Source organism: Mobula hypostoma, chromosome 2 (assembly GCF_963921235.1).
Source record: "Mobula hypostoma chromosome 2, sMobHyp1.1, whole genome shotgun sequence".
In the NCBI taxonomy this organism is placed as follows: domain Eukaryota; kingdom Metazoa; phylum Chordata; class Chondrichthyes; order Myliobatiformes; family Myliobatidae; genus Mobula; species Mobula hypostoma.
The window spans coordinates 238,017,942-238,045,120 of NC_086098.1; the positions used below are offsets into that span (position 1 = coordinate 238,017,942).

The following is a 27,179-nucleotide window of genomic DNA, read 5'->3' on the forward strand; positions in this document are numbered from 1 at the left end:
GGGCAATTCGATCCGAAGACACACCTGTTTCCTGTACTGAACAATTGTCATCCAACCAAAATATCCCGTCCTCAAACTCCTTGGAAAAAGCTAACAATATTTTCCTGACAGTTTATTGTACTTGGATGTTATTAACCTGCGAAGGATATAATTGATCCTTAGTTTTATTCGTTGTTACTAACTTCAAACATATTTTCTCCTTACATGTCAGTAAAATAAGTACAATAAATAATATTTATTAGAAGCCATAGGAGTCGTTCTTGTTGAGCATCACTGACAAACAACTATGACATTAATTCTCTGTCTTTGACAGCGGCGACATTTAGACTTACAGAGTTATACAGCACAGGAATAGACCTTTCTGCTGAATCTGTCCATGCCGGCCAAGTTGCCTAACTCTGCTCATCCCATTTGTATGCGTTTGACTAATGTCACCATAAAATTTTAATATCCGTCTAAATGCCCGGATGTCTTTTAAACTGCACAATTTTACTGCCCTTTACCACTACCTCTGCAGGTTGTTGAACATATCTACCACTGGTCCTCGGATCTAAGTCTCCATGTTGGTCGTGCAACCTTCGCTTCCCTTGGGGAGAGGACTGACTCAAACACATGACCTTATCTGGCTGAATAGTGCCACACCAACAACCTCTCACTGAATGTCAGCAAAACCAAAGAACAGTTTATTGACTACAGGGGGAGGAAGTCGGAGATCCTTCAGCCAGACCTCATCAGGAGATCAGAGAAGTTATCATTTCTGTTCAGGGTCCAGCCCACAACCGCCGTTACAAAGAAGTAACTGCAGGGCTCCCACTTTCATCGAAGGTTACAAAGCTTTGACATGATATCTAAAACTCTTACAAACTTCTATAGATGCACGATTGATCTACATTGACGGCTTGTATCGCTCCCTGCTATGGTAACACCAGTACACTTGAATGGAAAGACCTACAAAAAGTAGTGGATAAAGCCGAGTTCATCACACGTATAGCCCTCCCCACAATTAAGCACACCTCAAGCGGAGCAGTCGCATGAAAGCAGCAACCATCATCAAGGACCCCGCTCCCCCACGAACCCCACTATGCAAGCCTAATCTCTTCACGTTGCTGCCATAAGAAGAATGTACATGAGCCCAAGGTCTCACAACACGATGAACAGTTGTGGAACAGTTATCACCCTCTATTATCATATTCTTGAATCAGAGAGATCAACTTCACTCAACTTCATTCACAACAACAAGGAAATGATTCCACCACCTATGGACACTTTCAAGAGCTCTTTAACTCATGTTCTTAATCTTTATTGCTATTTTATTTGTTATTATTTTCGGTATTTGCACATTGGTTCATTGTCCCTCTTTATTGCCTGCCGTTGTTCATTGATTCATTTGTGCTTCTTTTTATTTACTCTGAATGTCCACAAGAATATGAATCTCGTAGGAGTATATGATGACATGTATGAACTTCGATGCCAATTTTACTTTTTCCTTAGAGGCTGAGAAGGAGACGTCAAGCTCTCTGAAGTTTAGTGAAATGAGAGGCAATCATATTACACGTTACTGAATTGAAAGCAAAAGGGATGCAAAGTCTGCCTCCTCTGTTGAGTTGGGGGTGGTGGTGTGGGGGTTCAGCGATGGTGGACAGGATGAGAAATGTGATATCACCCAGTTCAGTCGGGAACTGACAGCTGATGAAGTTCACTCTCTAATAGCCTCGCCAGATTCCAGGCTAGAATTGATCTATATATGGACATAACGTGATTCTGCATCATGCATTTTGCCACTGGCGTCCTTCGCTCTCTCTGTTCTACATCACTCCCCAGGTTCTTCCAAATTAGGTGGAAGTTATTGCAGCTTATCATCCCAGAGTGCAAGATGCCAAGCATGCCAGCTACTTTTGCATCCAAATGGTTATTATAGCCGGGCAATCGTAGAGTCAGCACATGTCGCTGTTTTACACCATTGGTAGCAGTCCTCCAGTGTGTAAAAATTGCTTCACCACCGCTCTCAATCCAATGCCACGCAAACATTTTTTGGGTAATTGGCTCGCTCATCCTGTGCCTTATGATTTCCTACCTTCCGATCCAGCTTACCATGCGGATCCTTGACAAAGGTCTTGCTACAGTTCACGTAAACGCCAAGAGGTTCATTCACAAAATCCGAGTTTACCAAGAGGGCCATGCTCTAGACAGGTGCCATCCTTCACTTCGACACATTCCTTCAGCCATTCATTGACTGTTTATTTCTTTCCTGCCTGAAGGGTTATCACACTTTGTCGTCTTCTACTAATTCAGGCAGACTTCGTGATTGGGGAGCATGTCGACCTCAGCATCTTTTCTTCCATCTTCTACGCTGCCCTCAAATTTACCTGGTCTATTTCCGACACCTCTGTCTCCTTTCTCGATCTCTTTCTCTAAGTCTTTGGAGACAAACTTATCTACTGATGTCTATTATAAACCCGCTAACTCTCACAACTACCTGGACAATACCTCTTCTCACCCAGTTACCTGTAAAAGTGCCATCATCTTCTCTCAATTCCTCCGTCTCCGCTGCATCTCTTCTCATTATGAGAACGAAGATGTCGTCCTTCTTCAGAGAAAGGGGCTTCCCATCCTCCACCATGAACGCTGCCCTCAACCGCATCACTTCCATTTCAAGCACGTCGGCCCTCATCCCATTCTCCCGCCACCCTATCAGGGATAGGGTTCAGCTTGTTCTCACCTATCACACGACCAGCCTTCGCGTCCAGCACGCTTCTCCGTAACTTCCCCCATCCCCAATGGGATCCCAACGCCAAGCACCTTTCTCTCTTCCCCCTCAACTCTCTGCTATCCGCAGTTAACGCACTGTATGCGACTTCCTTGGCCATTCGTCCCTCCCGACTGATCTCCTTCCTGGCACTTATGCTTGCGAGCGGAACAAGTGCTACACCGGCCCCTGCACCTCCTCCCTCACTACCATTCAGGGCCCCAAACAGGCCTTCCAGGTGAGGCGATGCTTCACCTGTGAGTCTGTTGCGGTCATCCACTGTATCTGGTGCTCCCGCTATAGCCTCCTGAATGTCGGTGGCCACCGCTCCCCCTTCACCATTCCCCATTCCTATTTCCCTCTCTCACTTCATCTGTCCATCACCTTCCTCTGATGCTCCTACTACTATTTTTCCCTCCATGGTTTTCACTCCTCTCCTGTCACACTACTCCTTCTCCCACCCTGTATCTCTATCACCAATTAATTCCCAGATCTTTACTACACATCACCTCCCCACCCACCCCAAACCCTGGATTCATCCATCACGTTGTGTTTCTACTTTGCTCCCCCCATCCCTCAGACTCTGAATTCTTAACTTTTTCTCCAGAACTGATAAAGGGTCTTAGCCCGAAAAGTCGACTGTTCGTTTCCACAGATGTTGCTGGCCTGCTGAGTTCCTCCAGCATTTTGTGTCTGTTCCTGTTTCTTTCTTTCCTGCCCGATGTTTTATCTACATAGGTATCATTTTAAACAGTTAAGATTGACAGTGCAAATGCCTACTGAGACTGTTCATAAATACTTCTTCGTCTTAAAGCATAAACATAGGAGCTGTATCAGGCGATTCAGCCCATCACGTATGACCCGCCATTCCGTCGTGGCTTATTTATTATCCTTCCGAACTCTGTTCCCTGCCTTCTCGACGGAACCCTTGACGCCGGTACTAATCAAAGATCCCTTAACTTCCGCTTTAAGTATGCTCAGCGACGAAGCTTTCACAGCTGTCTGTGGCAATGAATTGCACATCTAATTTTGATGCCTATGATGGGAAAATCTCCTTCTCCTATTCCCCAGTAATGAGCTAGTGACGGAAGGGGCTCAAACATTTCCTCTCCACACTGTGCTTGTCGAACTGTCCGCCCCCGTGTCTTCCTCCGTTGCAGGTTGAAGTGGCCGAAAGACTTTACTATTCCCCATGTAACAGTTCCCGTGGGTTGTTACTTTTCTGTACCTCTGTATCAGTTCTGGGTATCCTCTTTCACTTGACTCACGTGAACGGTTGACGCATGAATATTCTCCCACCAGCAAATCCAAAATGTAACCAAATCAGCGAGTTATTCGATGGACGTAGTAAATAGGCGGATTGGGAAGAGGCCATGGAGGAAATATAATAGTAATCTCTATTCTTACCTCTTTATCAGGTACCTCCTGTATGTTCATGGCCTGCTGCTGTTCGACATATTCTACGTTCAGAAATACTCTTCTTCATCACTGTTGAAACCCCTGGTGTGCACAACAGTGTTAATACAATCGAGTTACCGACACCTTGCTGTCAGCTTGTACCAGTCCGACTATTCTCCTCTGACCTCTCTCATTAACACGGCATTTTAGCCCATAAAGCTGCTGATCACTGAATGTTTTTCTTTAATTGTTTGTTTTTCTCATCATTCTCTGTAAACTCCAGTAACAGTTGTGCGTGAAAATCCAGGAGAGCAGCGGTTTCCGAAATACTCGAACCGCTCCATCTGACACCAAATATCACTTTTCTACTCCATTCAGTTCTGTGGTCCAACCAACAACTGAACCTTTTGATTATATATGCCTACTTTTATACAATGCGTTGTTGCCACTTGATTGACTGATTAGATATTTGCATGAATGATCGGGTATATTGGTGTACAAAATAAGTGGCTACTGGGTGTATTTCTGTAAGGTGGAAGAATTTAATTCCTCTGTCACTCAATTGTACTCAACCCTTAACGAAAGTAGAGCATTGTGACCAGCGTTAACAGCGATCTCACAAAAACTTTAGCAAAATATATCATCCCGTTAAGAGCATGATGCCCTGCTTAATATATGTCAGGAATGACTGCATCAATGAATTAACCAGTGTAAAGCTCCTGTTGTGCTCCTGAAATTCTGATTGGCGCAACCGAAGTGCAAATCTAACTCTATTTTGCGTTGCTGACGCTGCTTTGTCAGGTTAGGACCGACTCCGGTCACCGATAGCTCTCTACCGCCACCACATGTTCACCAGCGGAACTTCGAGCACCCGGAGTTCTCAATTGAAAATCCAAGCCCCCACCCCACCCCCACTATCTTTTATTGGTCATGTTGATGGAATAATTCAATCCTCGAAAAAGAAAACTGATGCTGCCCCTAATAAAGAGTTTCAGCACCAAGGGCCTTTCAGTAAGAGAGTTCCAGACCTGCATACCGATTCAATCACTTCCACTCGTTATCCTTCTAATTGTCTCGAATTTTACCCCACTAGGCAAGGAGACCCAACTATGAGACTGTCACGACGTGCGCTGAAAACGACTGAACCCAGGCGCGTACGAACCACAGACTCCTATATCGAGACAGCTTTAGATAAGAATTCCAAAAAGAACATTTGTGGCTTACTGAGCAACAGCGAGTCGAATCTTTCTCGACACACCAGGACACCGCAATAAGTGCCAATGGGGAGTCTACTTTCAAGAACCATAGTACACAGAAAACACGTGTCAGTCAAACTAAGCTTGACAAGATTAAACAGAAAGCAAAATGGGTTAATAACTCTAGATAAAACAACAATTAACAAAGACACGTTCACAGCCCCGTCTGGCTGATGGCAGTACATCATTCCCCAAGACCGGCACCTGTCGTCCCGAGGAGTCCTAGATTACTCGAGACAGGGCTTGTGAACTCGAAGCAGACAGGATGCTCTCGAGAAAGCGCTGGGAAACTCGAGGGAGAGCTGATACCACAGTGTCCAGAAGTCTGTGTTGTGAAATGCAAAATGGTCCATGGAGTCGGACGCTCAGTCCCGGTGATTTGAATCTGTGATCCATCGCTCAGTGACGGTTGTTTTCTTTTCATTTATGCAGGGTCGTGTGTTTGTTTTATCACGTTTTAACGCAATTTAGCGTATTTCGAGGATGGGAAATGTCACATTATCAGTTGTGGCTTCATAACGGGGTAAGGTTATCAGTAACAACGAGTTAAGGTACTGGACAGGCGGAGTGTGATAGAATGGAAATAGATGCTGGAAGTTTTGACCCGCTTCTGCTCTTCGCTTGTGAGACCTGTAGAGTCGAACGGCTTCCTTCTGCTGCCACGTCACAGGGTCTAGGGAATGAATAGTCTCTCTTGTATGCACGATATTGACTGAGGAACACCATTAACATTTCCATATGAATTCTGAAAGTTACGACTGGCGTCTGAACACCATTATGAATTTATAAACATCAGCAAAAAATGGTAATTCATGGGATATCAACTATCTGACGGTAATTCCGAAAGGACATTTGCGGAGCGGATGACTGATGCCGCGCTTAACATGGAAGCCCTGCATTCAATATTCACTTTATGTCTCCAAATATATTGGACATCAATCCCACGACTGCTCTTGGGGAAGGAAAAGGATTTTTTTTTTCCTTTTCAGATTTCTGCAATGCCCTTCTGCCATTATTACTCTGTTTCATGCACGTCAATTGCGAGTACGCCATATCATTTTCTTCCTTACTATGAATTTGCTTTCAGGGCTGAGGTGGTGATCAGGGCTACAGGGAATCAATCTCACATATCTTCACCATTGAACCTGGTTTGCAAATTACATCCCGTGTATGGCTGCCTTCTGCCGCTTCCACACGGCAGATGTTACTTGGAGAAAATCAACTTTCTACTGGCATTTTTAACGTTTATGCCCAGTATGACTTGCGATTCAGTAACAATATTTTTAGACTGAATACTGCCGTTGTAACTCCGTCATGGTTGGTCCCAAGCCGGGCTGCGAGAGGAGCAGGGTTGAGCATGGCGCTCGCAACCCCAATCCGTAAACCGCAGAGCTACAGAAATGCCAGAGAAGGTCCAAAGACCCGCTCCATGGGAGAAGAAGGATCTGTCGGCGTTCTGTACTCCAGCGGGGGTGATGGGCTAAAGACAAAGAAAAATACATTAGCATTGCAGCTTAATTTGTTGTTATGAGAAATAAATCTGCAGAAACAGAACAGATTCGGAAAATAAATTTAGCACTGGAAATCAAAGAAATGTGTCAATCTGGTGCGTTTTAATTCTTCCATGCATTTAACTGCTTTGCAATATTTCCACGGTGGCAGGACCTCCAGCACTGAGTCTGACTCTGTGGTGCAGAAGGGTGGGACGGAGCAAAGGAGAGCTGTCGTCATTGGGGACTCTATAGTCAGGGGAGCAGACAAGGTTTGTTGCAGTTACAACGAAAGCATGGCACCGTCTCTACTTACTTAGAAGCTTACAAAGTATCGGCATGACATCTAAAACTTGCACAAACGTCCATAGATGTGTAGTGGAGGGTGTATTGACTGTTTGCCTCACGGCCTGGCATGGAAACGCACCAATGCCCTTCAACGGAAAATCCTACAGAAAGTAGCAGATACCGTCAAGCCCATCACACCCACCACCCAGACCATGCTCTCTTTGCTCATGTTCTCTATCTATTGGTTATTTATTTATTATTATTTATTTACTTTTATTTTGTTTTTACACAGTTTGTTGTTATCTGCTTACAGGGTGTATTTCCATTTTATTGGGTGCGGTCTTTCACTGATTCTGTTGTGATTCCTGGGTTTAATTATTATGCCCGCAAGCTTCGTATACGGTAACAAATCTGTACTTTGATAATAAAATTACTTTGAACTTTGCAATTTGATCCCAAATCTCTTTACTTTAGGGTACTTTAGGGTAAGCAATCTCTGCGTTGACATACAGAACTGATGTCATAACCACGGATTCGGCAGTGTATCACATACGGCAATTGCGCTCGTGGATATGCACATGTCAGCTAATTATTATCTCATTGTTTTAGTATTTGACTCCATTCTTTCTGGCTTTGTGTTTGGTCGGCACTTGAACCCAGCACAGCAACGCTTCGCTGCCTGCTTGCGTTCGGCCCTGCCTAAGAAATTGGACTGTCGAGTCAACTGACTCTGAAGACTAGCAGTGTTCGTTTTATATTTAGTTATTCCGTTCAGGCGCAGTGTTGGCTTCGCTTTTAATTTGAGAGTTTTAGTTGGCAGTCCTTTTTGGCCTCGCGTTTATTGTTTTCTTTTCCCTCTAGCTCTGTTCGCATTCATGTCGGGCCTATCGACACACTGCAGTGTCTTTTGCTCTGCATTTGGGCCAAATACAAATCCTGGTGACAGCTGATTGCAAGTTCCGAGAAGCCTCTGAGGAAGGGTTGCAGATTTCACCATAATTTGAGGAAAGGTTCTGCCTGAGGCCACCGCTGAACAGTCTGCCCTCGTCTTCAAGGTTATCTCCCTCATTCTGATCTATCCCATAACTCAACTCAACCGTCAACATCAACAACAAGCAATAGATTTCGCCTTCTTTCTAGCCAGTGATGAGAACTGCATTTCAGATCACCTTAATCTCCACATTAAAATCAGCTCTGAAACTTCAAAATCGCAGGGAAGTTAAACTCATTATATGAAACTTCCACATTTTTGGCTTTCGTGGGGCAACCGAGCAGACGAAAATCTCACGGCCCAAACAGGTGCAAAGACTAAAATTCCAGTCACATGTGACTTTAAGGCTAGAAACACGCATAAATCAAATGAAGAAGCCCGGGAATTTAGGTTCTCTGGAAAAGAATGTGATGGGAGTCTTCACAATTTTTCTGAAATATTATTAATCCGAATTTGCATACGCTTCTGGATAATGTGTGGACTTGATTTGCTTCTTTTCAGGCAATGAATTACTCCATCGGTGAAATCGAATTCTGGCAGTATAGAAACAAAATTATGCGTAGAATGCTCATGATATTTCAGTATGTAAGCGTATTGTACACCTCCATTTCCAATAATACCCAACAAATTCTGAAACCAAGTGGTTTGTTAGTTGTATAAGATAAAGTGTATTTGTCAGTAGATGGGAACAGGCCCAGCCGGCAGTGGGTAAGGGGCTTAGAAGCGAAGAAAGGGAGCTCCTGGAAATTCCACGAGTGACTATGTGGCGGTAGCAGAGAGCACCGAGAATGTGTCTCAGACGAGAGATGACAAGCTAACAAAATAATCAGTTTTCATTTCCATATCGCCTGTCACAATTTCGGACATTTCAACAAGAGTGAAAGATCAATAAACTTATTCGTTTGTAGGCTGTCTTCTAATGAATAGAACAGAGTAGTCAAATAAACAGACTGGGTCATCTGTTTTCCTCCAGTTGTTTGAGTGACCGCTGTCACGTCTACATACTGGGAAGGAATCGCTATTGTTCGTCTGCGGGATTATATAAACCAATATGCCTTATGTAGATAAGGTTTAGGACGCTTGTACAATCTCGCAGTGCTAAACCGTCGAAGTGCAAGCACGAAATTGCATCTACTCCGCCAATGCAATTTCCCAATCCCGTTATATTGCTCCCTCCACTCACCTGTCAATACCTCTCACTTCAGTATATTCCTAATTTTGGGATTCAACAAGTGATTCATTGGGTCATAGAACACTGCAGCGCAGAAGCAGGCATTTGGTGGAGTCTGTGCCGAAATATTAAGCTTCCTCTTCCCATCGATCTCCATCTGGAGCATCGCCCCCCTCCACAACTCACCCATCGACGGACCTCTCCAAATTCTTCTTAAATGTTGAAATCGAACTCGCATCCACAATTTCAGCTGGCATCTCGCTCCGCGCTCTCATTGCCCTCTGAGTGAAGAAGTTTCTCCTCATGTTCCCCTTAACTTTTCCATGTTTCACCCTTTACCCATGGCCTCAATTTGTAGTCTCAGCCAACCTCCGCTTGCATTTACCCCTCATAATTTTGTATACCTTTATCAAATCACCCCTCAGTCTTCTACCTTTCAGGCAATAAAGACCCAAGCTATTCAACTATTCTGTATAGCTCAGGTCCTCAAATAGAAACATAGAAACATAGAAAATGGGTGCAGGAGTAGGCCATTCGGCCCTTCGAGTCTGCACCGCCATCCAGTACCATCATGGCTGATCATCGAACTCAGAACTCTGTACCTGCCTTCTCTCCATACCCCCTGATCCTTTCAACCACAAGGGCCATATCTAACTCCCTCTTAAATATAGCCAATGAACTGGCCTCAACTGTTTCCTGTGGCAGAGAATTCCACAGATTCATCACTCTCTGTGTGAAGACGTTTTTCCTCATCTCGGTCTAAAAGGCTTCCCATTTATCCTCAAACTGTGACCCCTCGTTCTGGACTTCCCCAACATCGGGAACAATCTTCCGGCATCTAGCCTGTCCAATCCCTTTAGAATTTTATACGTTTCAATAAGATCCCCCAACAATCTTCTAAATTCCAGAGAGTATAAGCATAGTCAATCCAGTCTTTCATCATATGAAAGTCCTGTCATCCCAGGAATCAATCTGGTGAACCTTCTTTGTACTCCCTCTATGGCAAGGTTGTCTTTCCTCAGATTAGGGGACCAAAACCGCACACAGTACTCCAGGTGTGGTCTCACCAAGGCCTTGTACAATTGCAGTAGTACCTCCCTGCTCCTGTACTCGAATCCTCTTGCCATAAATGCCAGCATACCATTCGCCTTTTTCGCCGCCTGCTGTACCTGCATGCCCACTTTCAATGACTGGTGTACAATGACACCCAGGTCTCTTTGCACCTCCCCTTTTCCTAATCGGCCACCATTCAGATAATAATCTGTTTTCCTGTTCTTGCCACCAAAGTGGATAACCTCACATTTTTCCGCATTAAATTGGATCTGCCATGAATTTGCCCACTCACCTAACCTATCCAAGTCATCCTGCATCCTCTTAACATCCTCCTCAGAGCTAATACTGCCACCCAGCTTTGTGTCATCCGCCAACTTGGAGATTTAATGCCCTCGTCTAAGTCATTAATATATATTGTAAACAACTGGTATCCCAGCACTGAGCCTTGTAAATATCCTTGTAAGTTTCCCCTGCATTCTTTCAATCTTCTTAACATCCTTCCAGTAGGCAAGTCACCAACACTGCACACAATGCTCCATCTTAGGCCTCACCAGCATCTTATATAATTTCAACACCACACCTCAACTCCTCTAACCAATACATTGATTTATCAAGGTTTGTGTGACAAGAGTTTTCTTCACAGCCCTATCAGCCTGTGACGCAACTTTCCTCCGCTTTCCTAATTTTCTGTTCTACTGAACTTCTCAATGTCCTACCGCTCAGCGTGTAAGAGCTGGTTGGCACTTCCAAATTGCAACACATCACATTCCTCTGCACTAAATTCCTTCTTCCATTCTTCAGCCCATATTCCCCACTGTTCCAGACCCCGATGCAAGCTTTGATAGACTTCCAAACTGTCCAGTATACCCCCAGTCATCGGCAAATGTGCTAATCCAGTTTACCACATTATCATCCAGTTCGTTGATGTACAACAACGGACCAAGCACCAATCCTTGCGACACACAACCCGTCACGGGCCTCTAATCAGACAGGAATGCCGATTGCGTCGCCTCTGATCTGGGCCGACATTTACGTGCCCGGCGGCACCTAATTCCCTGTTCTCTTCAAGAAGGGTGGAAGAGAGAAAACAGGGAATTATAGACCGATTAGTCTGACGTCGGTGGTGGGAAAGATGCTGGAGTCAATTAAAAAATGTGAAATTACGACACACCTGGATAGTAGTAACAGGATTGGTCGGAGTCAGCATGGATTTACGAAGGGGAAATCGTGCTTGACTAATCTTCTGGAATTTGTTGATGATGTAACTACGAAAATGGACAAGGGAGAGCCAGTGGATAGAGTGTACCTGGACTTTCAGAAAACCTTTGATAAAGTCCCACATAGGAGATTAGTGGGCAAAATTGGGCACATGGTATTGGAGGCAGAGTACTGACGTGGATTGAAAATTGGCTGGCTGACAGAAAACAAAGAGTAGCGATTTACGGGTCCCTTTTCGGAATGGCAGGCGGTAATCAGTGGGGTACTGCAGGGTTCAGTGCTGGGACCGCAGCTGTTTACAATATATATTAATGATTTAGATGACGGAATTAAAAGTAACATTAGCAAATTTGCCGATGACACAAAGCTGGGTGGCAGTGTGAATGTGAGGAGGATGTTATGAGAATGCAAGGTGACTTGGACAGGCTGGGTGAGTGGGCAGATGCAGTTTAATGTGGATAAATGTGAGGTTATCCACTTTGGTGGCAAGAACGGGAAGGCAGATTTTTATCTAAACGGAGTCAAGTTAGGAAAAGGGGAAGCATAACGAGATCTAGGTGTTCTTGTACATCAGGCACTGAAAGCAAGCATGCAGGTGCAGCAGGCAGTGAAGAAAGCTAATGGTATGCTGGCCTTCATAACAAAGGGAATTGAGTATAAGAGTAAAGAGGTCATTCTGCAGCTGTACAGGGCCCTGGTGAGACCACACCTGGAATACTGTGTGCAGTTTTGGTCTCCAAATTTGAGGAAGGACATTCTTGCTATTGAGGGAGTGCAGCATAGGTTCACAAGCTTAATTCCCGGGATGGTGGGACTGTCATATGTCGAAAGATTGGAGCGACTGGGCTTGTATACTCTGGAATTTAGAAGGCTGAGAGGGGATTTACCTGAAACATATAAGATTATTAAGGGATTGGACACGCTGCAGGCAGGAAGCATGTTACCGCTGATAGGTGAGTCCAGAACCAGAGGCCATAGTTTAAGAATTAGGGGTAAGCCATTTGGAACGGAGTTGAGGAAAAACTTTTTCACCCAGAGGACTGGTGGATGTATGGAATGCTCTGCCCCAGAAGGCTGTGGAGGCCAAGTCTCTGGATGCTTTCAAAAAAGAGATGGATAGAGCTCTTAAGGATAGCGGAATGAAAGTTTATGGGGATAAGGCAGGAACTGGATACTGATTGTGGATGATCAGCCATGATCACAGTGAATGGCGATGCTGGCTCGAAGGGCCGAATGGCCTACTCCTGCACCTATTGTCTATTGTCTATAATTAATTAGCTTGTTTATTTCGGCTTTTCTTTTAAATATGTGCTGGGTGCGTCCCGGCTACTGCTGCACCCCTGCATGCTTCGCAGATCGGTATAGGTCCACGGCCAGTAGGTTGGGGATCACTGCACCACTCTAACCTCCGACGACTCAGCCTAACGCACCATCAACAGTGTGTTCGGCGCTGTCTTCCCGATTCCGGTAAGTGATGCTACACTGTACATACATCATTTCTACTTTATATAGGCTGTGTATTTTTATGTGTTATTTGGTATGATTTGGCAGCTTCATACCTTAAAGGTTACTGAAGAGAGTGTTTCTGCCGAGAGCGCTTGCGTGAGACTTTCGCTACGGTGGACAGTGCGGCAATGATTGTAGAAAAGTATCTCTACGTTATATAGGCTGTGTATTTATCATATCATTCCTGCTTTTACTATATGTTACTGTTATTTTATGTTTTATGTGTTATTTGGCATGATTTGGTAAGTTATTTTTTGGGTCTGCGAACGCTCACAAATTTGTCCCATGTAAATAAATGGTAATTGCTTCTTCACTTTGCAACATTCCGACTTACGAACCATTTCATAGAAACGCTCTACCTTCGGATGGCAGGAGAAACCTGGTATTTGATGAAATTTCAAATCTCTTCAAACTCCGAATGAAGTATAGCCGCTGTCTTGCCTTCTTTATAGCTGCATTGATATGTTGGGACCAGGTTTGGTCCTCAGAGATGTTGCCACCCTGGAACTTGCAACTTTTCACTCTCTCCACTTCTGATCCCTCTATGAGTATTGGTATGTGTTCCTTCGTCTTACCCTTCCTGAAGTCCACAATCAGCTCTTTCGTCTTACTGACGTTGAGAGCCAGGTTATTGTTGCGACACCACTCCACTAGTTGACATATCCCACTCTTGCCCGCCCTTTCGTCAACACTTGAGATTCTACCAACAATCACTGTATCGTCAGCAAATTTATAGATGATATTTGAGCTATGCCTAGCTACGCAGTCATGTGTATATAAAGAGTAGAGCAGTGGGCTAAACACACACCTCTGAGGTGCACCTGTGTTGATCGTCAGTGAGGAGGAAATGTTATCACCAATCGCCACAGATTGCGGTCTTCCGGTTAGGAAATCGAGGATCCAGTTGCACAGGAAGCTACAGAGGCCCAAGTTCTGTAACTTCTCAGTCAGGATTCTGCGAATGACAGTATTAAATGTTGAGCTATAGTCGATGGACAGCATAGCTGACTGTGTTGTCCTGGTTGTCTAAAGCCGTGTGAGGATCCATTGAGATTGCATCTGCCGTTTGACGTATTGTGGCGACAGGCAAATTGAAATCGGTCCAGGGCCTTGCTGAGGCAGGAGTTTAGTCTGGTCGTGTTATTTCATCATTTCATTACTGTAGATGTGAGTGCTACCGGGCGATCGTCATTAAGGCAGTTGACAATATTGTTATGAACGGGTCATACCTGCCCCAGAAGAGATCCCAATATTCCTGAAGCCATGTCCCATGCACCAACTTCTCATCCACACATTAATTTACCAAATCATCCTGTTTCTACCCTCACTGGCGCATAGCACATGCAGCAATCCAGAAATTACTCTCCGGGAGGTACTGTTTCTCGGCTTCTACCTGGCTCTCTAAATTCTCTTTTCATGACCGCTCTGCTTTTCCTTCCTATCTCATTGGCACCAATATGTACCAAGTTGTCTGGCTGCTCTCCCTCACTCTCCAAAATTTTGTAGACGCGATCCGAGACGTCCCTAACTCTGGCACCTCAGAAACAACATACTATTCGGGTGCCCTGTTCACGTCCACTGAAACTCCTGTCTGCCCCCCTGACCATTGATTCCCCTATCACTACCGATCCACTCTTCATCCACTTTCCCTTCTGAACCATGAAACCATGCTCTGTGCCAATAACTCGGTCTCCGTGGCAATCTACTGGGAGATCGTCCTCCACAACAGCATCCAAAACTGTATGTTTATTATTAAGACGAATGGCCACAGGGATGCTCTGTGCTAACTGACTATTCACATTTACATTTCTCTTAACAGTCACCCATCTTGCCATTGACTCGCACGTCTCAGAAACCGCATGAGGAAAGAAACGTCACTGGACAGCATGAGGAGATGACTGGCGCTGTGGAAATGCATGACCGTCTCTTCACATCGTTGCCCACGTTTTCAGAATGGTTGCATAGAAATTGTCATCGAGCCCAAATCACCTCGCATAAGTAATATTAAAAATGACTGTGAGCTACATAAGCAGGCATTAAGTAAGCAGAGTCATAGAATCACAGAACGGAAACAAGTCTTTCAGTCCAACTGGTCCATGCTGAGCAAGATGGTCCATACAAGTATGTCTCACTTGCCTGTGCTTGAACCATATCCCTCTCAACAATTCCTATGTACGTACCTTTAACTGTCCTTTTCAAGTTTTCGTTGTAACCCTCTCAACCAAATCCATATAGATACCACATCTTGTTTAAAAAATTGCCCCTAAAGTTCCTCTCCTCTTTCCCCTATCACTTGACACCTATGCCCTCCATTTCTTGATAACCTAACTCTGTGAATAAAGACTTTCACAACATATTTGCACTTCGTGATTTTATACCCACTATAAGATCTCTTCTCAGTCTCCCACTTTTTAAGGAGTGAAGTCCAGGCCTGTCTAACGTATCCATGTAAGTCGTGCCCCGAACCCTAACGTCCTTGTAAACCTTTTCTGCATTCTTTCCAGTTTAATAACATCTTTCCGAAACTAATGATCTCCAAGGATTTTCATAAACAACAGTATCTAGAGTTAACGGAGTCTGGAAAGGAAAACAAATAAAAACATCGAGAGCAACAGGAATTCTGCAGATGCTGGAATTTCAAGCAACACACATCAAAGTTGCTGGTGAACGCTGCAGGCCAGGCAGCATCTCTAGGAAGAGGTACAGTCGACGTTTCAGGCCGAGACCCTTCGTCAGGACTAACTGAAGGAAGAGTGAGTAAGAGATTCGAAAGTGGGGGGGGGGTGGAGATCCAAAATGATACGAGAAGATAGGAGGGGGAGGGATGGAGCAAAGAGCTGGACAGGTGATTGGCAAAGGGGATATGAGAGGATCATGGGACAGGAGATCCGGGGAGAAAATCAAGGGGGGGAAACTCCAGAGGATGGGCAAGGGGTATAGTCAGAGGGACAGAGGGAGAAAAAGGAGAGTGAGAGAAAGAATGTGTGTATAAAAATAAATAACGGATGGGGTACGAGGGGGAGGTGGGGCATTAGCGGAAGTTAGAGAAGTCGATGTTCATGCCATCAGGTTGAAGGCTACCCAGTCGGAATATAAGGTGTTGTTCCTCCAACCTGAGTGTGGCTTCATCTTTACAGCAGAGGAGGCCGTGAATAGACATGTCAGAATGGGAATTGGATGTGGAATTAAAATGTGTGGCCACTGAGAGATCCTGCTTTCTCTGGCGGACAGAGCGTAGGTTTTAAAGAAAGGGGCTTCCCTTCCTCCACCATCAACTCTGCTCTCAAACGCATCTCCCCCATTTCACGTACATCTGCTCTCACTCCATCCTCCCGCACACCCCACTAGGAATAGGGTTCCCCTGGTCCTCACTTACCACCCCACCAGCCTCCGGGTCCAACATATTATTCTCCGTAACTTCCGCCACCTACAACGGGATCCCACCACTAAGCACATCTTTCCGTCCCATCCCTCTCTCTCCTTTCCGCAGGGATCGCTCCCTACGCGACTCCCTTGTCCATTCGTTCCCCCCCCCCCCCCCCGCCATCCCTCCCCACTGATCTCCCTCCTGGCACTTATCCTTGTAAGCGGAACAAGTGCTACACATGCCCTTACACTTCCTCCCTTACCACCATTCAGGGCCCCAGACAATCCTTCCAGGTGAAGCGACACTTCACCTGTGAGTCGGCTGGGGTGATATACTGCGTTCGGTGCTCCCGATGTGGCCTTCTATATATTGGCGAGACCCGACGCAGACTGGGAGACCGCTTTGCTGAACACCTACGCTCTGTCCGCCAGAGAAAGCAGGATCTCCCAGTCGCCACATGTTTTAATTCCACATCCCATTCCAATTCTGACATGTCTATCTACGGCCTCCTCTACTGTAAAGATAAAGCCACACTGAGGTTGGAGGAACAATAACTTATATTCCGTCTGGGTAGCCTCCAACCTGATGGCATGTGCATCAACTTCTCTAACTTCCGCTAATGCCCCACCTCCCCCTCGTACCCCATCCGTTATTTATTTTTATAGACACATTCGTTCTCTGAATCTCCTTTTTCTCCCTCTGTGCCTCTGACTATACCCCTTGCCCATCCTCTGGGTTTCCCCCTCCCCTTTGTCTTTCTCCCCGGACCTCCTGTCCCATGATCCTCTCATATCCCCTTTGCCAATCACCTGTCCAGCTCTTGGCTCCATCCATCCCCCTCCTGTCTTCTCCTATCATTTTGGATCTCCCCCTCCCCCTCCTACTTTCAAATCTCTTACTAACTCTTCCTTCAGTTAGTCCTGCCGAAGGGTCTCGGCCTGAAACGTCGACTGTGCCTCTTCCTAGAAGTGCTGCCTGGCCTACTGCGTTCACCAAAAACATCGAGAGTGCGGCAATTTTGTGGGCGCCAACGCCTTGTTTCTGAGAGTGATGAGAGGAAAATAGCCAGACTGGATCAAGCTGACAGGAAGGTGACAGTATTTCAAGTGGCCACGCGTTGTAACAGTGGTGTGCAGAAGAGCGTTTATGAACGCACAAGACTCGAATCCTGAAGTGATTCAAAATTCAAGAGCACGAACATTAGCTTAGTGGACAGGTTAACAGTTACATATAATAAAATGACTATTGCGTGTATGAAAGCCAGCGTGCCAAATGTAATTGCAAATGAATTCAGTGCATTTGGTGAGGTGTAGTCTGAAGGGGGTAAACCACGGTGTAATTATCAATTCTACGGATCAAAGAATGAATTTCTAATAATGTTTCCATCCCAAGGCTTCTCCCGCTTAGCCGACCCACACCTATCACCCAACTATCCACAAAAAGAAAACAGTTCACTGAAGAATAACGAAGTTAAATGTATTTCTATGAAACTCTCTGGGTCTGATCTCAATATTACAGGCTTTGGAAAAGGTACCGTAATAAGAGTTTTACCAGGGAGGCCCTAGAACTTAGAGATAATACCGAATAACAAAAAAAAGTCGGAAGAGGAAGCTAACTTTATCAAATAGTTTGATGGGAGTGAGCAACGCACACACAAAGTGTTGAAGGAATTCAGCAGATCAGGCAGTATCTATGAAGGGGAATGAGCAGTCGATGTTTCGGGCCCAGCCCTTTCATCAGGTCACCTCCATAGATGCTGCCTGACTTAATGAGTTGCTCCAGCATTTTGTTTGTGTTGCACACGGTTTCCAGCATCTGCTGATTCTCGTGTGCTTTTCAGAAGCAGGAGAATAGTGGCTGACTGCAAGACTGAGTTGGAGGAGCGGTCATAACGATCATCCCTAATGAATCCAACGTGGAAATCGGGAAATATATAAAACTTTCAGAGTGAGAACAAGGCGGAACCCGCACGAGGCGGTGATCAGTCGCAGCAGATTGAACATCGATCTTGTCGGTCACACGAGTGGGAAAGAAACGGAAGTAGATAGCAATGGGTAGCATGGAGAGAAGTGAGAGCGAGTTCAACAGAGATGCGCTCAACAAAAAGTACATTCCAGTTAAAAGCAAGGAAAGTAAGGGTGGGGAGAACCAGCCTTGGATAAGTAAGGAAATAAAAGAAAGCAATAAATTAAAAGCTCGTGCATAAAAAGTCGCCAAGACTAGTGGGAAACTGGAAGATTGGAGACACTTTAATAAATCAGCAAAGAACCACTAAGTGAACAATAAAGAACGGGAAGCTAAATTATGAATATAAACCAGCACAAAATATAAAACGGATAGCAACTTTTTTATCATTATAAACAGAAGAAAAGGGTGGCTAAAGTGTACGTAGATCCCTTGGAGAACGAGAAAGGGAAGTTGATATTGGGTAATGAGAAAATGGCAGAGGCTTTGAAGGACTACGTTGTACTTGCCTTCACAGTGCAGGACACGTCTGACTTGCCAAAAAGAGATGTTACGGATGCGATGGGAGGTGAGCACCTCAATACAATAGCTATCACTAAAACGGTAGTGTTGAGCAAACTTGTGGGCCTAAAAATAGACAAGTCTCCTGGTCCTGATGGAATGCATCCCAAAGTACTGAAAGAAACAGTAGAAGTTACTTTCGAGCTTGGATGATAATTTACCAAAATTCCCTGGACTCTGGGCAGGGCCCGGCGGATTGAAATCTGCGTATGTCACGCCACTGCTCAGAAAAGGATGTAGGCAAAAGACAGGCAACTATAGGCCAGTTAGTTTAACATATGTAGTTGGGAAAATAGTTGAAACTATCATTAAAGACGAAATGAAAAGAAATGGATCAATCAGGGAAACGCAACATGGATTCAGCAAAGGCAGGTCCTGTTTGACAAATGTACTGGAGATCTTTGAGGATATAACGAGCGCAGTGGATAGAGGGGAATAGTTGGACGTTAAATATTTGGACTTTCAGAAGGCGATCGATAAGGTGCCGCATAAAAGACTTATCTATAAGAGAAGGATGCATCGAGTCGGGGGTGAAGTATTACCATAGAAAAAGGATTGGTTAACTAATAGAAAGCAGAGAGCTGGGAACATTTGTTTCTGTGGTGGGCAATCAGTACTGACCAGTGTGCCGCAGGGGTTGGTGCTGGGCCCGCAACTGTTCACGATAGACATTAACAATCTGGACAGAGTGCAGTGTATCTAAGTTTGCTGATTATACTAATTGAGTGGAAAAACAAATTGTGCAGAAGATACGGAGAGTCTGCAGACATATAGATATGTCAAGTGACTGAGCAAGGGTCTGGAAGATGGAGTACAGTCTTGGTAAATGCGAGGTCATCAACTTTGGAACGGAAAACGAAAGAGATGATTATTATTTAAACGGTAAAAACTTCCAGTATGCAAAAGGGGACTTGGGGGTGTTTGTACATGAATCACAAAAGATTGGTTTGCAGCTGCAGAAGGCTATCAAGAAGGCAAATGTAATGTTGGACTTCATTGATGGAGGAATTGCATTCAAGAGCAGGGAGGTTATGCTGCAACTGTACAAGGTACTGGTGAGGAAGGATATACTAGCTTTGGAGGCGGTGCAGAGGAGCGGTGGAATTCTCTATCTAATGAAGCAATGGAGGCTACCTCAGCAAATATATTTAAGAGAAGGTCGGATATATTTTGCATAGTAGTGGAATTAAGGATTATTGTGAAAAGGCAGGTAGATGGAGATGAGTCCATCGCCAGCTCAGCCATGATCTTATTGAATGGCGAAGTAGGCTCGACGTACTAGATGGCCGACTCCTGCTCCTATTTCTTATGCTCTTATGAGTTACTGGAAAGCAGAAGCACCAGTTAAATTCTACAGGGGCGGCCTCACGCCCGATTGCGAAAGCCTGAGTCTTGGACATTGGACTAACAACCCCATCCCGTAAAAAGACATACCTACAGATATGCCAGCCGAAGTCCCAAAGGCCACATCCATGGGTGGTCCAAGTTTTGCGAAGGTGGGCTCCGCCTGGGGACAATTTGAAAGACTGGCCCAGGACAAAGGATTCTGTAAAGATGCTGTCAGCGGCCTATAATGCAGGAGGGGTTAAGAAGAAGAAGAGTCGCCACTAGGGCGCCCTTATGAGAGGAAGTGAACTTTCAGAGTACACTCACCAAATTCTGAAAAACTCAGAATTCCGGCAGATTCTTTGGACAAAGATAAACCGTTAATGTCTCGGACCGAGGCCCTTCATCAGAACTGAAGACTGATAAGGGACAAAGAGTGAAATGGACTTAATTTTCCATTCAAAGCACAACTACTGGTTTTGGACCGAAATAGCCGCATTGTGCCATAACCAAATCGGTGCTCGAGAGAGAATTGACCTTCAGTAACAAGGAAATGAATCAGACCCTGATACAAAGGCAGCAGGACGTGCTGTCATCATAGACGTCCAGTGAACAGCTACTGTGGAAATCGTAGGCAGACTCACTCACAATGCATCTATTTCATTTTCAGGCGCTTCAAATACTGATAAACAGTTGCAGCAACAGTTAACGGTTAAGGTGGAAAACATGACCGAATTAGAACTTCTGTGTGGGTTTCCTGTTTTCGTAGTTTGGACGCTGCTGCCCAAAGGTCAGCCTCTCAGCATTAATGTTATATGTCACATTCAAGACACTGCAGCCCACAACGAGCATATTTGTGGAAATTAACCTCGTATACTGTGCCCCATGTTACATTCTGTGAACACGAGAAGCGCAATGTGAACAACATTCAATCTTAAATAAATAAATAGAAATATAACACCGGATGAACATATTCTTGGGGCACTGGCCACTCCAACAGGATCTGCATCCATATTTAATATCACTTCAACGAGTCCTGCGTAATCCTGTAACCATATGACATAGGAACAGAATTCGGCTATTCAACGCGTCGAGCCTGCTCCGCTATTCTATCCTGTCTGATCTATTTCGCTTTCCACCTGCCTTTCCCCCGAAACATTTGATGCCCTTACCAATCTAGAACGTAACAATCTTCGCTTTAAATACATCCAATACATGGCCTCCACAGCCGTCTGTGGAAATGTGTTTCACCGATTCGCCACCCTCTTGCTAAAAAAATTCCTCCTTATCACTATTCTGAAGGGACATCATACTATTTTAAGATTGTACCCTCTGGTCATAGACTCTCCCACAATTGGAAACATCGTCTCCACCTCCACTCTAAATAGGCCTTTCAATATTCCATTGGTTTTGATGAGATGCCACACCCCCAGCCCACCACCACCAACAGCACCATTTTCTAAACTTCTGCAAGTTCAAGCACAGAACCATCAAGCGCTCTTCAGATGCTAACTCTTTCATTCCCAAGGTCAACCTGGTGAACCTCCTCTATACCGTCTCCAATGGAACCTCGTCCTCCCTGAGATAAGGCGCCCAAAGCTACTCACAATAATCCAATTGCTGTCTGACCTTACAAAGCCTCAGCATTGCAACAACGCTATAGGAATCACCATTAATTATAAACGCCTTTCGCTGTATGAATATAGTGACTGCAAGAACATGTCAGAGGTTGGAATCCCAGAATGAGCAATACTTTTTGACAACACCATCAATTTCTACCTTAACACAGGTCATGAATGCAATAGAATACTCTCTGCCGGTCTCTATTGGTGCAGTTCCGACAAGGCAAACTCGGTATTGTTCATTGTAAAGTACCCCCATCAAAATTGAATGCAGTTACCCTCCCAGGCAAATCCAACAGCTCTTCCCGAACCTTGGGCAAGCAGTTTAGGTGTAACAGGGACGGGAATACACCGCTGCAGGTTCTCCTCCAAATCGTGAATTACCCTATATTGTACATCTGTGTTCCGTCAATGTCTCTGATTCTAATGTCTCTGCTACCCTTACAAGAGGGGCTGCAGTAAGTACGCACAGTTGACTCATCGCCAGCTTCTGCGGGAATTTAATCAAGAGGAAATGAATGCGGCTTTTGTTAGCGATGCACATGTCTCCATCCCGGAAACCATGTTCAAACCATGCTCTGTTTGGCAGACTTCCTGAACAATTCTCCATAGCCGTTTGATCTTGTGACGAACAGACGCGGTAACCTGGTGCAATAAGCACCAGGTGCAGTTTCGATGTATAGGCCCCGCCCCGGAACTTCGGCACCGAGCAGTGTCCATGACAGCCAAGAGGCTGCGCAGAGCTGCGGCTGAAATCAGTCCGACTCCTGGGAGTCGATCACAGCGCCGCTGAATACCGGCCCGAGTCTAGATGTTAATGGAAGTTTTGACCCTGTTCGTTGCCGTTCAGATGTTTCGTGTTTGTGGTGAGTGAGTCGGCCTTGAGAACTTCCAAACAAGATTGCCCAAAATTTTGGGAGAAACGGGCACTTGCATGTTTGTTATCCCAGTGGAAATGTTGTTCGGTTATAAAACCGGATCATTCATCGGGATTAAGTTACCCTCACGACCTTCGCCCCGCTCTCTGCATCCAACATCCCACGAGACTGGGGAAATAAATTTTAGTGAATCATATAAATCTGGGTTACAAAGCTAGAACCTCATTAATGCTGATTCTAAAACAACCTAGATAAATTCTAAATAATTTTCTCGTTAAGTCTCGCTCTTTTCTATTCGTGATTCGTATCTGGCCCACTTATTCTCTGTGCCTGTACGTAACGCGAAACCCAGTGCAGAATGTTTGGCGGCCCTGCCTGATATGGTCACCAAACATCTCAATTTAAAGTCACCTGCGGAATCATGAACAAACTAATTTTGCCGGCTACACATCGTGTAAATGAATAAAGGAAAACTCATAAAAATTTGACCTAGTTAACGTGTATTTTCCTTCTGGTCGAACGTTAGGTGTTGTTGAGATACCTTAGCAAATAAGACAAATCCGACTTCGTTTGATTCCGTAGTAGATAATTTTAATTAACTAATAATAATTCCAGTTGCAGAACCCAATCAGTTTTCTGAGAGTCTGTCTGTAGTGACTGCAGATATCGGTCAGATGGTTGAACTCTCCTGCGAACTCACGTACAGAGTGGAGGTCGCAAGCAATGTGTTCTGGTACAAACAGTGTGCGGACGAACCCCCGGTAGCGATCAAATCCACGGACTGCCGAAAGACCGGCTGTAAGACCACTCACAAAAAAGGCTCTGGCGATCGCACATCAGTGCTGGAACTCCGGGACGTCCATGTGGAGGATTCGGGTTCCTACTACTGTTCTAGAAGGGATTCGCTGCTTGCGAAGGGACCCACACTCCTGGTTGGAGGTAAGAGAACTCGACAGTGGGATAATACTCCGCCATGTACTTCATGTAAAGCTGCAGTTAACGATGTCCCAATCTCTGGCCAGACAGCTCCACCAATCGGACCTACATGCTGCTATTTGTCCCGCCGTCTGAGAAAAACGGTTCGGTTCACCTGGTGTGTCTGGTCGGCGGCCTTTCTTCCATCCAGATTGTCATTTACTGGAACATATCCGGACAGATCACGGAAGGATGGAGCGATACCGGCAGGCTTGACCCAGACCAGAGCTATAGTGTTAGAAGTCAGGTGTCGGTCCCAGTGGAAACCTGGATGAGCGCCGGAGACTGCACCTGTATCGCACAACTCGGGGGTGCGGGAAAGGTGATAATCAAGAGCGTGTCCCATATCACCATTGAACCAGATCAAGGTGAGGCGATGTTTTGTACATAAAGTATTGATACTCATCTGTGGTGGAATGGCGGAGCAGACGTGATGGGCCGAACGGCCTAATTTTGCTCCTATGTCTTGTGGTCTTACGTCTGCTGGAATAACTCACAGGTTCAATAACGTCACAGTCAACATTAATTTGTATTTATTCGTTTATAAGAATCTGTTTATCTCCACCTTTGGCTGGCCTTTGAACAGCTGGGGGTGAACCTCCTTCTTAACTCTTTGATGTCCGTGACGATCTCACAGTATGGTTGGGAAAGACTTCCGGGAATTAGACACGGCAACTGGGGAAATGATTGGAAAGGTCAAGGTGGCTGTGAGACAAAGCGGAGAAACGGTCTGAGGAGCCGTATGGCCTCATGCGTTATTCCATTCTTTGAGTCATTCTTTGGTTAACGTTGCCATGGGTTTCTGGTTGTACATTACAGCTTGAAGATCAAAGGTCAAACCTTTTACCGTATACATTTACACCTTTTGGGAATTTGCTGTAGCGTGTTGGTCAGGGTACGACAGGCAACAGAAGCCAAAACCTTTCTAAAATTATAGGAGAAAAGAGTTTTAAATAAATAATTAAAAGAGCATCCACTGATGTAAAATCATTCCTAATACAACCAAATGAAAGCTCAAATAAAATGTTCTTGGAAACCATGGTTTCACCAAACAACAATTGTCTCTCTCTAGGCTGGTGTCTTCCCACAGCGATCCTCCTTGGGATCCTTGTCTTCCTGGCTATCCTAATTATTATTCGGATCTCTAAAGAGCGGAGATCAGGTGAGGGTTGTCTTTTCCCAGAAATATCCATATAAGTATTAATAGTTATTGTGGTCCCTGTTTCAAGGCTCTGTGTGATAATTGCTGTTAATGGGTTTAGAATGGAGGAGGCGGAGAGGAGTGGTGGCGGGAAGTTGGACTGAAATCTCAGAGGGTAGGGGTCTGAGGTCTCAATCCGGCCATCAGTGGTGTCTCTGTGTATGTTGCTCATATTATTATTCTTGCTCAGTTGTTTTCCTGGGCCAACCTAAGGTATGGACATAGCCAAGCATAGTCTCAATTGCTGGAAACGTTGTACTATTCTAGAGATGTTTATTATTGTCGCTGTCTGAAAGTTTATAGAAATATTGCTGTGCAGACCTAAAAGTTTAATCCAACCGTGTAGGCACTTTCGGGAGATACAAGTAGTAGATAACACTTTTAGGACAACGTATACCCTGTTCATGTTCTATACACTTTCAATTTCGTCTTTTAATTCCGCACGTATCTGGTGATTTTCATTTTGTGATTTCTCTATGTTAAGTGTGTTTGGAATGGCTATATCTATTAAGTTGTTCTTTCTTGTTTTTTTCCTGTAATATAAAATCCAGGCAGCTATCATGGATCGCCCTATCAGCAATAATATAATTCATCGGTCATAATATAATTTGTCGGACACTGAATCTAAAATTGAATTAGGCTTATATTTGGAGTAGGGTATAGTGTCTTTTATGAGTTTGGATTTTATGAGTTGTGCCTGGGTAAGTAATCAGATTGAGCTAAATTGCTGCAGTATCCTGTAATATGTTGGATTGTTTCCGGTTTTCCGGGCATTTTCTGAATTTCTCGTCTTCAATGTGTTGGTCTTTTATGATATATTTTTGATGTTTTGTGTTACCCACCAAGTCCTGTCTTGCTACAAGGAAGAGTTCTTCAACTCTCAGCCAGGCATTCGATATTTCCTTGTCGACATCTGGTCTGCTCGGATCATGGAAAGTCTTCCATGGAGGGTTATGCTCTTCCATTGGTTACTCTTTTCTTTTGTGATGATAATTCCTTCACTTTTCTGAATTGTGTTTTCATTGAAGTTTAGTATCCTTAAAAGTTTTATCTAACTGTTGTGTAGATTTTTCATATCTGTTATTCCTCTTCCTACTTTGTCCTAGTTAGTATTGATCTAAGTACGTTCAAGTGTACAAGATGTTTTCTCATATTTGTCATTTAAGTTCTTGTTTTTCCTTGTAAAGTTTCCGAATCGGTTTCAGACCAGATATTATACCAAATGAATACGTTAATATGGTACAGGGAAAATGTTATAATTTCACTTTGGGCGGAGGGGTGGAGATACGTCTCGACCAAAGGAGGTGTAAGGCCATCTTTCCCTCCACTAGCTTGCAGGTCAACCTTGGGCAAAGTGTAGCACCTGCTTGGGACGTGGGATTCCATGACGAGTGGTCTGTGTACCTGAGAAATATTCTCGTATTGGGGTTTATTGTCATATTTAGAAATGAATAAGAAAGTCACGACACAGCTGAGAATTATTGGTGAATTTGAAATACTTCGCATAGCCCGACAGCTGGATTATTGGGGACTACTGTCATATTAGGATTGCTGACATATGACATTTCTGTAAGTAATTATAAGTTGGCCAGACCAAATAATTGTTCCAATTCGTGCTCTTTCATTGCACAGGGACCCATCGTCAATTGGCGACGCACCAAGTACACGGCACTGCGGCTCAGGTACGTATGGTTACTGCAACCCGTTGTAAGATTCACAAATTGGATGTTTGGGATTGGGTATATAAAGCCATACTTTACTAATCTGCTGCAGTTATTCAAGGGGTAACCTCGCTGAGGAAGTTTCGCACAGTCGTGACTGTTGCAAAATGGTAGATCATGCTGTTCGATATCTTTGATTGCCAATGTTTGCTATCCATTCCAGTCCCAAGCGCCGATCGTTTATGCCTCTCTCGAGTTCGGTGCATCAGCCTCTCCGCTCAGATGGGAAGCTGGTTGAAGGATTAAGAAGAAATGGACCGAACCTGGGGTCACACTAAAACCACTGAACGAATCATCTGACGCTGCTGGATTGACAAGATTTGTGCGGGCTCCTTTGATACATCAATAGAATGTTGGACTAACATTGATGTCGCGATTCTGGCATATTCGAAACCTTAAGTGAAGAACTGAGTCTTTTTGCATAGTTTGCGTAAATCTCCTCTCAA

General features: G+C 44.7%; 1 protein-coding gene across 1 annotated transcript; it reads left to right on the forward strand.

Annotated features, from left to right (window-relative positions):
• The first annotated feature begins 23,139 nt into the window (after positions 1 to 23,139).
• Positions 23,140 to 27,179, forward strand: LOC134337315 (uncharacterized). Its single transcript, XM_063032228.1, has 5 exons — positions 23,140 to 23,775; positions 23,859 to 24,179; positions 24,884 to 24,973; positions 26,645 to 26,694; positions 26,897 to 27,179. Exons 1-5 carry the CDS (start codon positions 23,511 to 23,513, stop codon positions 26,969 to 26,971), a joined length of 801 nt encoding a protein of 266 aa, XP_062888298.1. The 5' UTR covers positions 23,140 to 23,510; the 3' UTR covers positions 26,972 to 27,179.